This window comes from Cyprinodon variegatus, unplaced genomic scaffold, assembly GCF_000732505.1.
Source record: "Cyprinodon variegatus isolate N-32 unplaced genomic scaffold, C_variegatus-1.0 Scaffold327, whole genome shotgun sequence".
Taxonomy (NCBI): domain Eukaryota; kingdom Metazoa; phylum Chordata; class Actinopteri; order Cyprinodontiformes; family Cyprinodontidae; genus Cyprinodon; species Cyprinodon variegatus.
Genome location: NW_015150780.1, coordinates 340,507 through 354,298, shown reverse-complemented (window position 1 = coordinate 354,298; position 13,792 = coordinate 340,507). Strand labels below are relative to the sequence as shown.

At 36.9% G+C, this 13,792-nt stretch overlaps 1 protein-coding gene across 1 annotated transcript; it reads right to left on the bottom strand.

Moving 5' to 3' along the window:
- Window positions 1-6,433: 6,433 nt before the first annotated feature.
- Window positions 6,434-13,140, bottom strand: dhps (deoxyhypusine synthase). The gene is made up of 10 exons (XM_015384913.1): window positions 12,984-13,140; window positions 12,378-12,578; window positions 10,798-10,962; window positions 10,592-10,713; window positions 9,978-10,074; window positions 9,785-9,871; window positions 9,594-9,699; window positions 9,403-9,506; window positions 8,726-8,851; window positions 6,434-7,428 (listed from the first exon to the last, which is right to left on the bottom strand). Exons 2-10 carry the CDS (start codon window positions 12,570-12,572, stop codon window positions 7,333-7,335), a joined length of 1,098 nt encoding a protein of 365 aa, XP_015240399.1. The 5' UTR covers window positions 12,573-12,578; window positions 12,984-13,140; the 3' UTR covers window positions 6,434-7,332.
- Window positions 13,141-13,792: the final 652 nt, after the last annotated feature.

The following is a 13,792-nucleotide window of genomic DNA, read 5'->3' as shown; positions in this document are numbered from 1 at the left end:
AATTAAATAAGCCTGATAGAGCTCCCCAACACTTTGAGGCAATCACTAAAATCAGGTAATTTTCTGTAATGTTTAGAAATGTTCAGTAATCATTCTGCACCTGACGACAGGTATGATGGTTCACTGTTTATGGGCAAGGTACTTTAATTTGTCTGAGACATTTTAATATTTTTTTTTTATTCTCGTTTTAAACAAAAAAATCAAAATTAATATCTTATTTTACTAAATTATAATGTCTTAAATTGTATAAATTATTATTATTTATATGTATTATTTATATTTATTATTATTTATTTATTTATTATTTATTATTATAATTATTATTTATTTTTTTTATTCATTTTTGTAATCTTTGAGTGATTAGTGTGAATTTATCATTTTCTGTAAATGTATGTAAAACTTTCAAAGCATAACTTTAAAATGCTTTAAAATGTCCTCTGAACACCTACACCTCAACTAACTTTAGACTCATGCGAGAACTCATCATATATCCAAACATGGCAACCATATGTACTCAACCTATCGCAAGTTTTGTTATATCGTCCTTCTTGGAGATGTCATCCGGATGTTTATCGTGGCGGGGTTACCATAGCAACAGATACACGTGTCCCTCATCAAGCCGCTGACGTACAAAGGACGGCGGTTCAACGGGCAAGTTCCTGTTTCTGAGAAAGCAGAGGAGTTGTCCCCTCCTCCCCTTCTCTGTAGCTCAGTCTCCTCTTTTCTCCTTTCTGCTCCTCTTCCCACTTATCACTGCCTTCTATACCTTTATTGCTCCCCTGCTCACACACACACACACACACACATCTCTATGTCACTGTTTATTTTTCCGTGGCAGCTCCGCAGCCCCGCCTCATTCTGTAACTCGCGTACCTGTCACACCCACGCACTTAAAACTCCTTCACCTACTTACCTCTGCGGGCTGGCCAATAGGCAGCAGCGGCGGGAGTCACCATGGCAACAAAACAGGTAAATAAAGGCTGAGCTGGGCGGTGCAAATATGAAATGAGGCACATTTATTAAAATCTAAATGTATGCTTGGAAGTGTGGAGGTGTTTATCATAGCTATCGCCTTTTAGTTTAGAATATGTTTGTCCTTTTTTGAAAAAATTGATTCTCTTATATAAAAATATAGGAGTTATTCCTTTAAGCCTCGGTAGTCTAAAAACATTCCCTAAACCACACCATATTTTTTATTAATATATCTATGTTAATTTTTTTATTTTTTTTTTGTCAGGAATGAAATTAAAGATCAGAGCAGCATCATTAGTTAAAATAAAAATAGTTGGCTACACTTAATAACGTTTAAATTGGAAGTTTGACTTTAAAAGTCGTGGAGCCTGAAGAGCAAGAAACAAAAAACTCAATATTGTCTCATCTCTTACAGCTTTCTCATATTGTCCACTCACAAACTCACACTTTAACTCTTTGTTTTGGTTTTAAATGAAATACTGTGAAACCAAGTGTGGCATAAAGGTGGAAAGAACATATTACATAGGTATCACTTTTGTTTTACAGATAGAAATCTGAAAAGTGTGGCTTGCATTTGTTTTCACTAGTTTTTACAGTCTGTAGAACCTTTCTACTGTTATTAAAGCTGCAAGATTCTACCAGGTCTGTGCATTCAGGCAGCATTTCACAACCCTGCTGTGTAGAAAGAGAATGCAGCTCCAATTTAAATTAATTACTTCAGTAGCTGAATTAAGTTTGCTCAACTTCATGTATTTAACTGGGCAACTTACAAACTAAATACATTAAGCTGATTCAATTACTTGTTACCCATTGAGTCGGAGCTGCATTCTCCTTTTAGAGTAACCATACTGCATTTCTCCTTTGATGTGTTCTCTAGTGTTCTCTAACAAACCTGTGATGTTTTTGCTGAACAGGTCTTTAAATGTAAATTGCAATTTTTAATCAATATCTCTAATATATCATTATAATGCATTAATAAATGAAACACTAATGGCTTCTACATTTTCTGAATTTTATTTAGGGGTTTCGGAATAAAAGGGTCTAAGAATCATCACTCTTCTCAGATTTGTATCAGTAAAAAACGTTTTAAAGCAAATCATAACGTTCTTCAATTTGACAGTTGTTTTGGTCTTTCACGTAAAAACCCAAATATATACGTTATAGTTTCCGGTTTGTAATGTAAGAAAGTGTGAAAAGATCAGCATATATGAGTACTTTACCGTTGTATCTATGCATTTCAGAAGGCACACCCTATTTCAGAGGAACTATATATATATATATATATATATATATATATATATATATATATATATATGAAAATATCCTTGGGCCTGTTTGTTGTATATTTGGATTCTCTTTCCTGCACCTCTTGCTGATCCGCCCCACCCTACAGCTGTGCAGCAGGTCAGCGCTCCCCCTCCCTGTCTGGCTGCTTGGTTCTCATCATAAAAAAGCTGCCAATCTGGCTGCAAGAAGACATAATTGCCATTATGACTGCTGCAACACAGTGTGCTGATTGTTCCACAGAGGAGGGGAGGAGAGGGGGCGCACTGTCTCCACTGTACAGGCGCCACACAATATTATCATAGCGTGACTACAGCTCATCCACAGACAAACACGTGCAGGGTCTCGACTCCACTGTCTCCAGCCCACTTTGTCTGTGGGTAATCTCCCCGTTAAGCACAAGGTAAACATGTTTGTAAAGCGCTGAAAATCCATACAACAATGCCTTTGAAAAAAGAAAAGACAAAAAAGAATCTTTTCAATTGTCAAAGCTCTAAGCAAACACACTTGCACAGTGCTGCTGCAGGAGCAGTGGATGGAAAAGCAGTTTGCATCTTATGGGCAGGAACGCCCTGTTCATTTATGTGTGTGAGCATATGGAGTCGTGGTTTTAAGGAACTCTGACCTTATCCCGGCTCCAATTCCTCTCCTCCATCTCTGTTTCCAAATAGGAAAAGGTCAGCAGTGGCTTGAGGCTAAGCTTCGCTAGGAAAAAGCAAATCACACGTCAGTGAACGTATTATAGACACACTTGAAACAGAAAGCCATCCCACATTTCCATTCTAAGGATTTGGAAATATAAGTGAACTGTGAATGCAGCAGTGACTCAGTGAGAAGGATATGAGCTCGCTGATTAGCCACAGGAAATATCCCTTCTCACTGTAACAAAGTCATCTACTGCAGAGGGAAATGTCTTGATCATTGTTACGAGATTGTGGTCGCCTCTGCAGCGTGCGTAAAAGGAAATATCTGTGCCTTACATAGATTTTCTTCCTCTGTGCTGGGCCAAATTTAAAAATGCATGAGCAAGTACCAATTAGATGCAGATGATGTGATGCTCTCATTTGCCTCAAACATTTTCCCCATGAGGCATACCTGAAGCATCCTTTGTCAAAGAGCATTAAGCTGGTAAGCTTTCATTTATATTTGTGACTAAAATAACTACTGGATTTTCCCGCTGATTAAACTTAAACCAACTTTTGACATATCCAGGCTCAAATGTGACAAAAAAGATTAATTCACTTCAATCCTATTTTATATTTTTTTATATGCCTTTCAATCAGGGTTGTTTGTCAGATTCAAAATAATTTTTGAAAATAACCTGTTAACAAATGTTGATTCAGTCAATAAAATTAAAAATATAAAAATAAAAAAAGCGGTTCTTTAGTTATCAACTGTTAAGAGTTAATTACAACAGCAGTTTTTATTTCATTATTTCCTATTGTGTAGTATTTAGTCTAATCAAAGTCAAAAGGCGAGGCTAATGCTGGTCTGTGGATGACGTAGCCTTTTGCTGATTTAATCAAACTGGGATGGTGGTTTGAAATTTGTAGCAAAATTGTTGATAAATAAATACATTTATTACAGAAATTTGTACAGGAAATATTTGATAAATACAAAAAGAATTGCAGATTTTAAAATGTTATATTTTGCTATATTAACTACTAATACAGTCATTTATTTAAATTCTTCAACTTGATTACAGTTAAACCAAAATTGGTAAAAATCTACAGTAATTTTTTCTTTATCTTCTACATAATAGAGTTGAACAACCTTCATCACAGTCGATGCTTCTCATAGCTGCTGTTTATATGATAATATAAATTTTTTTCCACAATGAGCTTCAAGCGGTTGTGGTTGGAAGGCCTCCTCACTATCACCCTAATCATTTCCATCCACCACAGATTCTCAACCATTACCTGTAGCCAGAAGAATGATGGTAAAATAAAAATAAAAAAATCAGCTAATCTAAATCTGCTATGGTAAGGACAGTGTTGGGCCAAACTATGAGGGTATATGAAAAAAAAAATACTTTTTTTATTGGAGTTTGGCCTTACAGCTGCAGAGTTCTAGGATAATTGATTATTTAGAATCTAAAGATGTATCTGCAATTGTTAAATAAAAAATAAATCAACTATTTAATAAATAGTGTGTGGTGTACTGAAAGTCTAATTATGTAGAGCCTGTAATCTCTGTTTGTATGTTGAAATATACTGAAGCTTTTAGCAAACAATTCAAACTTCAGGATGTTATTGAGCAAGGCTGTGCTGTATCCAGCTATATGTATTTAATAACAGGAAATTTGAGTCACTCTTTAGTATAAAGGCTCATCAACAGCCTTTTAAATGTCAGCTCAGGCTTTGAATTTTCTTTTAGCTAATACATTTCTTTTTTTTTCACGATAGGAAATGAATCAGCATCACTAAACCGACTAAACCGACAATAACACACTCAACCGAGGTTTAGCTGCACATTGACCTAATAAAGTGAGAATGGAGTGTACCTGTTTACAAACCAAAGGCTTTTCAAATGGATCAAACCACCTTTAAAAACTGTTTGCATGAAAGCTTTTTTTTTTTATTTGTTGCTAAAAATAAAATTAAAAGGAAACGGTTGGCTGTAAAATTCTCAAAGACTGCACTATATCTCAAACGTATTTTTCAATCCTTTAAAAATAAATGACCAGGATGGTGAGGTTCTAAAAGGTTAAAATCGCTGCAGCATTGTGACCTCAGCTTGTCACTGCAGCATTTAATCCATCTTAAACTCCACTAGAAGATGGAATAACCAGAGCATAGCGGTATGTAGATAAACCAAAGTTTCAAAGCCTCACGGTAATATATAGTAAAAGCTTGAATGTTCCACCAAGTAGTAAGAACAAGTTGGATTTATTATAATGAGATACCTCAGGAGGTAACTGGAGTTTCCTCTGGCTTTAAGGAACATAAGATAGTGTAGCCCCTAGCTGTTACTGCACACTGTCAGTCAGCTGGCTGCAAGTACCGGTACTCCAATTTTACAAAAAGGGGCACATTCTTTGTATTTAAAAGTTCAGGTCAGTTCATCTTTTTTTCATTCATTTAGTTCAATTTATAACTGTACACAGTGACAAATAGTAAGAATATTTGAGGAGGTTATTTCTGTTACCTATGATGTTTGTTGCTCACATCTAAGCTAAACTAAAAATTCTGTTTTAATATAACATTATTGAATTGAATTGAATTGAAATGAACCAATAAAAATGTTTGATACCAAACAAACTGCCTACTAAAAGTATTTAAAAGTTGTGTTACTTAGGCTCTTTTTACATAAAGTTCTGCATCTTTTCATGAAACATGACCTAGATGGTGATCAGCTTATGGCTCTGCTGTCCAGGAAGCCCCAGGTTGTTAACACCAGGCTTCAGTCCACCTGTAGTTGTGGTGCCTCACCTTCTTTTTGACAATAATCCTGAGAAGATTTAGAGTTAATTCATTTAAATCAGATCCGGTCTGATTTCAAATTGACATGTTGGTATTAAAAACATTTTTTTTCATTTGCTACGCAAATTCCATGACTGTGTAGCTGCAACATATTGATACTAATGTTGCGTTATGCAAAAGCAAATTAATAAAGTAATAGTAGATCATGCCAGGCTTGGTAATCTTAATCAAGCTTTAGGATCTAATATGAGAATCGATTCAAAAAAAAAAAAAAATTAAAACCTCTATGGGGTTTAGATTAGATTGTGGTCATGGAGGCAGGTACTGGCATTGAAGGTAAAGCAAAATCTTGGTAAAAAGCTCGTCAGTAGAGCAAAGCATGAGGGAAACCCCACTGAAGCTGCAGTGACTTTGGACGTGATAAACAGGGTGGACAGACAGCAGCAGATAACACTTTTTTTTTTTTTTTTCGTTTTATTCTCCAGTTCCCAAACAGTTTTTGATTTCCATTAGCTGCTAGTCATATTGTATTTTAACTTTACTAAGTTAGTGAAATAAATTCAGTTTTCAAGATGCTGCAGTAAAACATTGCCTATACTGTAGCTGCATGTTCTGGGTCCCTCATAATGAACCAAAGTTTAAAAATAAACCAAAATATTAAAGAAGGTTTTTCATGCATGCACACAGTCTCTGTACATCTTTCAATGACTGAAGGAAAATAGACAAAAGTTCTTTGAGCAGGATGTTTTATTTTAGCCAGAAAATAAAACAACATTCTAGATTTGTACATGGAACAGAAAGCCTTGAAAACATTTAGAAATAAAAAAAAAAACAGGAACTTAAGCAAAGGTTATTCTGAAATCCTTTACTCGGTCAGACTGGAAGAATATTTCACTTTCAAAGCCAACAAATTGTCTCCATGCAAAACTAAATTATTCATAAAATATCTTCCCATTGACTATGACTTCTTGGGACAATCTTAAACCAAACAAAGGGATGAAAATTGTTTTTAACATCACAGACAATGTCTTAACTGTATTATTCCTTAAAACACCCCAAATGCACAGAACATTCTCTCCAAACTTCTCTTTTTACACTATTTACAAACCTCATGCGCAACTCGGTGTCACAAGCTGCACTTCCATGGTTTTCCCACATAGATCAAACACACAGAAAAATTAAAATAACAGCATTTCATTCAGGGTTAGATATTGTTTTCTGAATTATTAAACTAAAACCCAAACACAAAGACATTAAAATGAACTGTCAAACAGGAAAACTAAGAATTCATTAGGACAAGTTCCTAATAGCAGCCATGCATCAAGTGTATAAATAAGTCCAGCCTCAACATATCCAGAGCCTAAAGCTAAAATCCAAATACATTCTAGGAAATCTCTTTGGTACATGCAATAGCATTACAGGCTTGCTATTCCAACCGTCTTGAAGGTAAAGAGAGAAAAAAAAACAACTTATTTACACAACCAAAACGTCAAGGGAAGCATTAAAAAGACTTTGACCCAAAATGTAATAATCTATTAAAAAAAGAGCATGAAAAGCAGCATATCATATTATCATTCATGTGGAAAAACAAACATAACTAAGAGACTAAAGCAGGAAGATGGTTTAACTGAACATTTAAGGCTGCATGATCCATTTAATCTGCTTTCTGTCCCGCTGTCAGCTTGTCAGCTTGTAGGGCGAAGGTCTCAGCAACGATGAGCGGGAAAACCAAAGAGGCATCTGCATACACCTGGAAACCAAGAACAGATCATAGTAACTACTTCATGGGACAGCCATTTGTGTTAAACCAGGGGTAATTCATATCCTTGGTAGATTTAGGTTCATCTTTTAATTTGATCATGTCTTATTTAGTATTGACTGGAGCAAAAAAACACGCTTTAATGTCCAAAGTGGGATTTGGTAATGAATTTGTCGAGGGGGTTAAAGATTAGGGTGATGGGAAGGAGGCCTCCCACCTCAGAGTTTGAGCTCAAGAGAAATCATCAGAAAGCTGGTCAGGCATTACAAGGAGGGTTTGACTGCTGCACTGTGGATAACATCATTTCAATTGCTTATTGAGAGGGGGTACACATGAGCTCCGATGTGCTTTTAAAAATAAATAAAATGTCACTTAATGTTAAACTTAGAAAACATACATAGTTTTAGTTTCTTTTGAGGGTTTGCCCATCTCAATTCTTTTATTAAAGGAAGTGAGAAGGGAAACACAATCTAAATCTGTCAGGGTATTCATAAATTGGGGGGCTTACTGTAGGTTTAATTTTAAAAATACAAAAATAAAGGCTGTGTTTATATGTGGACCTTAGATTAAATCTCTAACAGCTATAATTACAGCACAAGCCTTAATCCAACAATGCCACCTAGAGGCTAAAGTGTGTAATTGCTAAAAGCAGCTCTGTAGTGTTTATGTCTAGTGATCTCTAGAAATAAATGTAATATAAGGTGAAATACCCAAATCAATATTGTTGGTGTTCATAAAATAAAAGCTAAATTATTGAACCTTAAATAATAAATGTTCAGAAAACATCCCGTCAAAATATGCTCAAGGAGAACCTGCAAATTTCAGGCAGGAAGCTTCTTCCTGCTGCAAGGCAGCTGCATTTTATAAAATGACCAATTGATAAATAGTTTTGAGACGTTTTAACTAAAAAAAAAAGGAAAAAAAAGAAAAGAAATATTAAAAAAGCAGAGTGCATTTTTTTAAACGTCTGTATTCTGACAGCCCTCAGTGAAAACCACTGAAACCACCAGTGCTGCTGCTGGAAGGGACAGAGCAGCAAAGCTGTGTTGAAATCAACGGCTCCGTCCTCCAAAGAACCCAGGCTTCCTGGACTGGGTGCTTTGACCCATGGAGAGACATGATGCGGCATTAGCATGCTGTGGAGATATTTTCTTCAGCAAGGAAAGAAGAGTTGATTGATGCCAAGTACAGGACAAGCCTAAAGGAAACAGAAGCTACAAAACAACCTAAATAAACAGCCAAGCGGCCGCAGTGGAAGCTACAGTAAGATGCACAGGAGGATGTGTACCTTGACCGGTTTGGCGTCTGTTCTGATCTTTCCCCAGGATATAGCCTCATCAGGTCGGGCCCCTGAGTCCGAACCATCAAACTCCTGGCCCGTGTTCACAAATACAGCGTAGTCAGCTCCATTCCTCTGAAAGCATGTCAAAGATAGGCAAAGAAAAGGAAGGAAACTTTTTCAGGTTGTCTTTACAGGAATAAACTTTATTACTCTGTAAAATATTATCACAAAACCCTTGTGGGCTTTTTTAGGAAAGCTTTTAGAAATAATAAATACACATTTAAAGGTATAAAGGAGGATTTTCGCGAATTTTTGCACATGCACAACCCTGTACCCATTCCTGAGAGAGAACACCTATTAAACACATGCAAGAGCGTGCACAAGCCCATTTTTCCTCATGCACCCTCTGTTTAAAGTTTCTGTTTGCATCGCTCATACAAGCTTACTTTCCAAAAGAAAAATTGTAATTTTTCCACTATGTCAGACTCACCACATAAGTGAAAATGGGGACGAGCACGTAGGACAGCCTTACATAAACATATCACCAGAACAACAGAATGACTGACAATTAGTAGGACCATTTATTTTGATGACCCACCCCGAAAAAGAACATCCTCCACTATACATTTAAATCACATGGCTAAAAACAAGGTTTGAACAAAGGAACACAGATTTTTACTTACCATGAGGTTAGCATTGGCTATATGATGCTTCACCAAGCCTCCTCCCAGGATGATCATTCCCGTCTTCTTGGCAAAAACTGCCATCCCATTCAGCCTCCGAATATCTTGTTGAAAAAAAAAACAACCAAACTTAAATTAACAACCCGAACCACTAAACTGACATCACTATGTTAAAGCACTTCTGCCTTTACCTTCTACGATGTCCAGAACAAGGCCGGGGTTCTTAAACGAGTGGAAGTAGATCATGTCGCCCAGAGAGCCGTCAGTGAGTGCAGGGCTAAACACTGGAATGTTATTCTGAATCCCAAAACACAACATTTAGCAATCTGGGCTGATGCACACAGGATAAGTTGCATGGATCATTTCATTATTTAGCGCCAACCTTGTAAGCCCAGTAGTAGACTGAGTCAGGGTTGTTTATCTCCTTACCGAGCCGATGGATCATTTTAGAGGGAGTCCACCGGATTCCCTGAAACAAACAATATTTGTTTCATTTTAAGTCAGAAACTATCAAAAAAATAAATTATATACAGAGCAAACATTTTAAATATCTGAACGACAACCTTGTTACCCACCTCTGTGTTTTGCTCCAGTAACATTTGATCCAGAATGGGCATCAGCCAGTCTTCAAACTTACAGTAGTTATCATTGGGCACCAGAAGGTTCCCTATTCTACAGTCAGTGAAAACAAAGAAGGGGGAGACAGACGGGAAACAATCAAAGGACAATTTACCCTGCATCTTGGTTATTGTTCTTTTTATTGAAAAAATCCTATTTAAATCTGATTATTTTGCAATTTTCTGTGAGATAAAAATTTTTGAGGTGCCCAAAGAAAAAAAATATATACATATTGTGCTGTTTAGTAATGGTGCAGAGAGATCTGCAGAATTTGGTCTCTAACATGAGAATAAGGGTCGAAAGTTTAACTGAAAATGTAGCACTTCCCTCCCCTCTCTGCTGTACTTGAGCTTTGTGCTCTTAGCTCCGCCCCCTTCCTTTTTCAGTTTTCCAGGCAGTTTCATCTTTTCTCTTGGTGCAGGCCTTCTTTACACCCATCATTTCCACATGGTTCCAGCAGAGGAACCATCAATTTAAGCCACCAAGCCAATTTTTTCCATCTTCTTTCTCCCTTTAAATGTAGGAATGCTCTTTACTTACATTTCAGAGAACCCCACCAGACATTACCAACCTATTAATGCCTCTCAGGCGCAGATCTTTGCCAGGAAGACTGAAATCTCCCAAGTAAGTGTGAGCCATACACTTGATGAAATCCTCCTCAATGCCTCCAGCTGTGGTGACAATCACATCCACCTAAAAACAAGGCAGATATAAACCGCTGCATTCACCTCGTATGGTTTAATCATTTTAGGTGTGCATGAACAAACCCGTCTGTACCATTTTGTGCTCTGCCAGGTAGCGGATGCTCTCTCTCACTCCAGAGCTGATGAGGTTGGAGGTGTATCCCAGGAAGATGGTGCAGCCGGACTTGCCTGAGGATTCGCAGTACTCCTCAGACTCATTTTCTTCACCTAGCTCTGACAGCTCGAGGCGTTTCTCTATCTGTGTGTGTTATAAATAGTATTTATTGCACACAAAAAAAACATTAAAACAAAGCAGGTTTGATTTATGTGTATTTCAGGATTTTTTGTAGTATTTGTTTGTTTATTTATTTGTTGTCTGGTTTTTATGTTTGTTTTTTATTGTACAATCTTCTAGAGTTATTTTGTGCAACTTTTAAAGAAGAAATCTAATGCATAAAATAAAATGTTAAATGTTTTAAAGAACCAAATTCAAAAAAATATTCAATCCCACCTTGACTCCTAAATGACATGCTATGAACAAGATGCTGTTCTGCTTTCTGCTCATGAGAAATATTGAGAAACATGTCAAATATATCGGGAATGGATCGCTGTAGGTAGACTGAGAAACATTTCTTTGTTTCAGCTTTTTATTTTTTATGGTCATTGCATGAAAAATTTCTCCTGTGTGAAATGGAAAGCTAATGAGCCAAAACATTGATCAGTGTTATAATAAATGGAAATAGAATGCAGTCTTTGTACTAAAATATTCTTTCTGTCATGATTTGTGGACATTAAGATCTAAAGAGAAGTCATCTCCTGGTCAGATCCTGTAATTCAGTTAAAGGGTGGAGTCTGAGTAAAAAACTATGCAAGAGGGGCTCACTGGAGTCACAGTAGCTGGAAGTTGGAGGGGATATTGCTGGGAGTTAGAGGGAAGTGGGCTGCCGCTCAGTTGGCGTTTGACTGGGAAGGGCCATTCTGAATGGCTGCTGCTGTACCTCTTCTGCTAAGACATAGAAACAGACCTCCAAGAGATTCCAGTATAAAACATTTTTCTTTAGAAATATTTGCTTCCTGTATAAGTCCAAATGTGAGCCACAGTGTGTAGACTGTAGCAGAATCTTTATGCCATGTACCACTCATCTGTTTAGGACCAAACCCACACGATTGCTCTGTTCGAATTAATGTGATGCAGATATGAACGACGATTACGTAATAGCTGCGCCGAGGTCTGGTCAGATTCCAAGAATCCTCGTTACGCGGCCTACAAATGCTTCTCATTTTTGCCCGATTTCAAGGACGGGTCCGATGTATCCTCGCTATGCTTGGATATCTCAGGATTCATTGCGAGAATCAAGTAATTACATAATTAAGAGGACTCAGGAGGAATTGACTGCATACTCAGGGAGACGTTGCAGGATACTGGCCTTCAAGAACTGAGTATAACCTACAGTGTTTGTTGTTTTTGTTTTTTTCCATTAGCGCTAACAGTCATTACCAATAATTTAGATTTTTTTGCCATTGTTTCTTTTTTTTATGCATCAAAACTAAAACTCCCATCATTCCAAGGGGGGAAATGAATTGCACAAATCTAAATTGGGAGAGATATGAAAGGCCTGATGGATGCTTCTCCAGCTCAGTCCCTCTGCCCTAAAAGCCTCTTCCTTCTCTCACCATCTTGTTGATCTCCTGGACAGCCAGAGCAAAGCTGCTGGCCTGAAAGCCTGTGTTCAGGTAGGTCTTCAGCAGCGCCTTCAGATCAACGCCCTGGTTGAAGTCGTAGCCTCGGATTTTCGGCATATCTTCCGGGAGGTCAGAGCTGGGCTTCAGAACTGCTTCCATGGCAACAGAGGGGGCATGGTCCGCCATTTTTAACTGAAAAAAAAACACCTATATAAAACTTTGAGAAAACACTTATGAAGCTGTCAGAAATGTAGTTGAAATATATATGATGTATTTCCTCATTATTTTCCAGTAAAACGTGAACTTAAACACTGCTGTGCTGTTCTAGCTGCTCTTTAACTGCACCATTAGAATATGTCATACAATTTGTGTAATTATTTTTTTTAAACGTATAAATATTTTATGAACATATATAAACTATATAGGGAGGGGACTTAAGAGAGTACAAAGGGTAAAGAAAGACCCCCAAGAATAATATATGTATACACATATAAACAAGCCAGATCCATGTGCTCTGACATTAGCAGTGCTGCTATGCTAGCTGGTAGCAATTGTTTGATCTTCTAACTTCAAAGTAAACTGAAACATTAAACATACCTCTTCTTCAAACGACGTTAGTGTTGAAAGAGGTTAAATAGTTCACTTCTAAAACAGTGCTTGATGACACAGAAATCAAGGATGAATAGCCTTGTAAACATAGCATGGGTTGCTAATGTAAAACTTGGACTACGGAAAGCACGAGCGGACAAAAGAGACTGAATCTGTGGAGTCACACCTATTCTATCCCTTTAACGACCAGCAGGGGGTGCAGTGGGGGACAAAAAAAAGCCTTTCAAAACATTTGCATTTTAATTTTTTAAGTTATAAACATATGTTTTAAGATATTATTTTATTCGAATATGTTTTTCTTCAATAGCTTGCAGGTCATGTGACCCACTGACTCAAAATCTGTCTGAAATTATTCTCCTAGATGGGACAGATGATGCAAACCCTTGATGCTATTGGAAGGAAAAAGCTCAGTCTTATTTTTTGATCTGTATTGTAATATTGCTACTCATTACATTCTCCTCTCCTTTCACACAATAATTTACTTGCTTGTCAAATTAGTTTAGGTTGAGCTTGAATATCCAATATCCAGCTTCAAGCTGATTTAAACATGTAGTCATCAAAAATTAGTGCACATTATATAAAACAAAAAGAGAACCAGAACTGTTCTGCAGCTGGGAATTGTACTGTATGGAGCTCAAGTTTATTAATCCCATAATATTCAAATTCTCTTATAGATTAATGTAAAATGCATATACATTTAGGCATGATAAATACATAGATTCCTGCCTGCAGAGTGCTGACTAATTCTCTCACAAACATCTTACCTACACTGGTGTAATTCTGCCTGTTCAATGGTT

Coding starts and splice junctions, on each gene's coding strand:
- dhps (XM_015384913.1), bottom strand. CDS start 12,572: ATGGCGGACCATGCCCCCTCTGTTGCCATGGAAGCAGTTCTGAAGCCC. Junction 9,872..9,977: donor TACTGGAGCAAAACACAGAG/GTGGGTAACAAG, acceptor TGTTTGTTTCAG/GGAATCCGGTGGACTCCCTC. Junction 9,700..9,784: donor TCTACTACTGGGCTTACAAG/GTTGGCGCTAAA, acceptor TTTGGGATTCAG/AATAACATTCCAGTGTTTAG.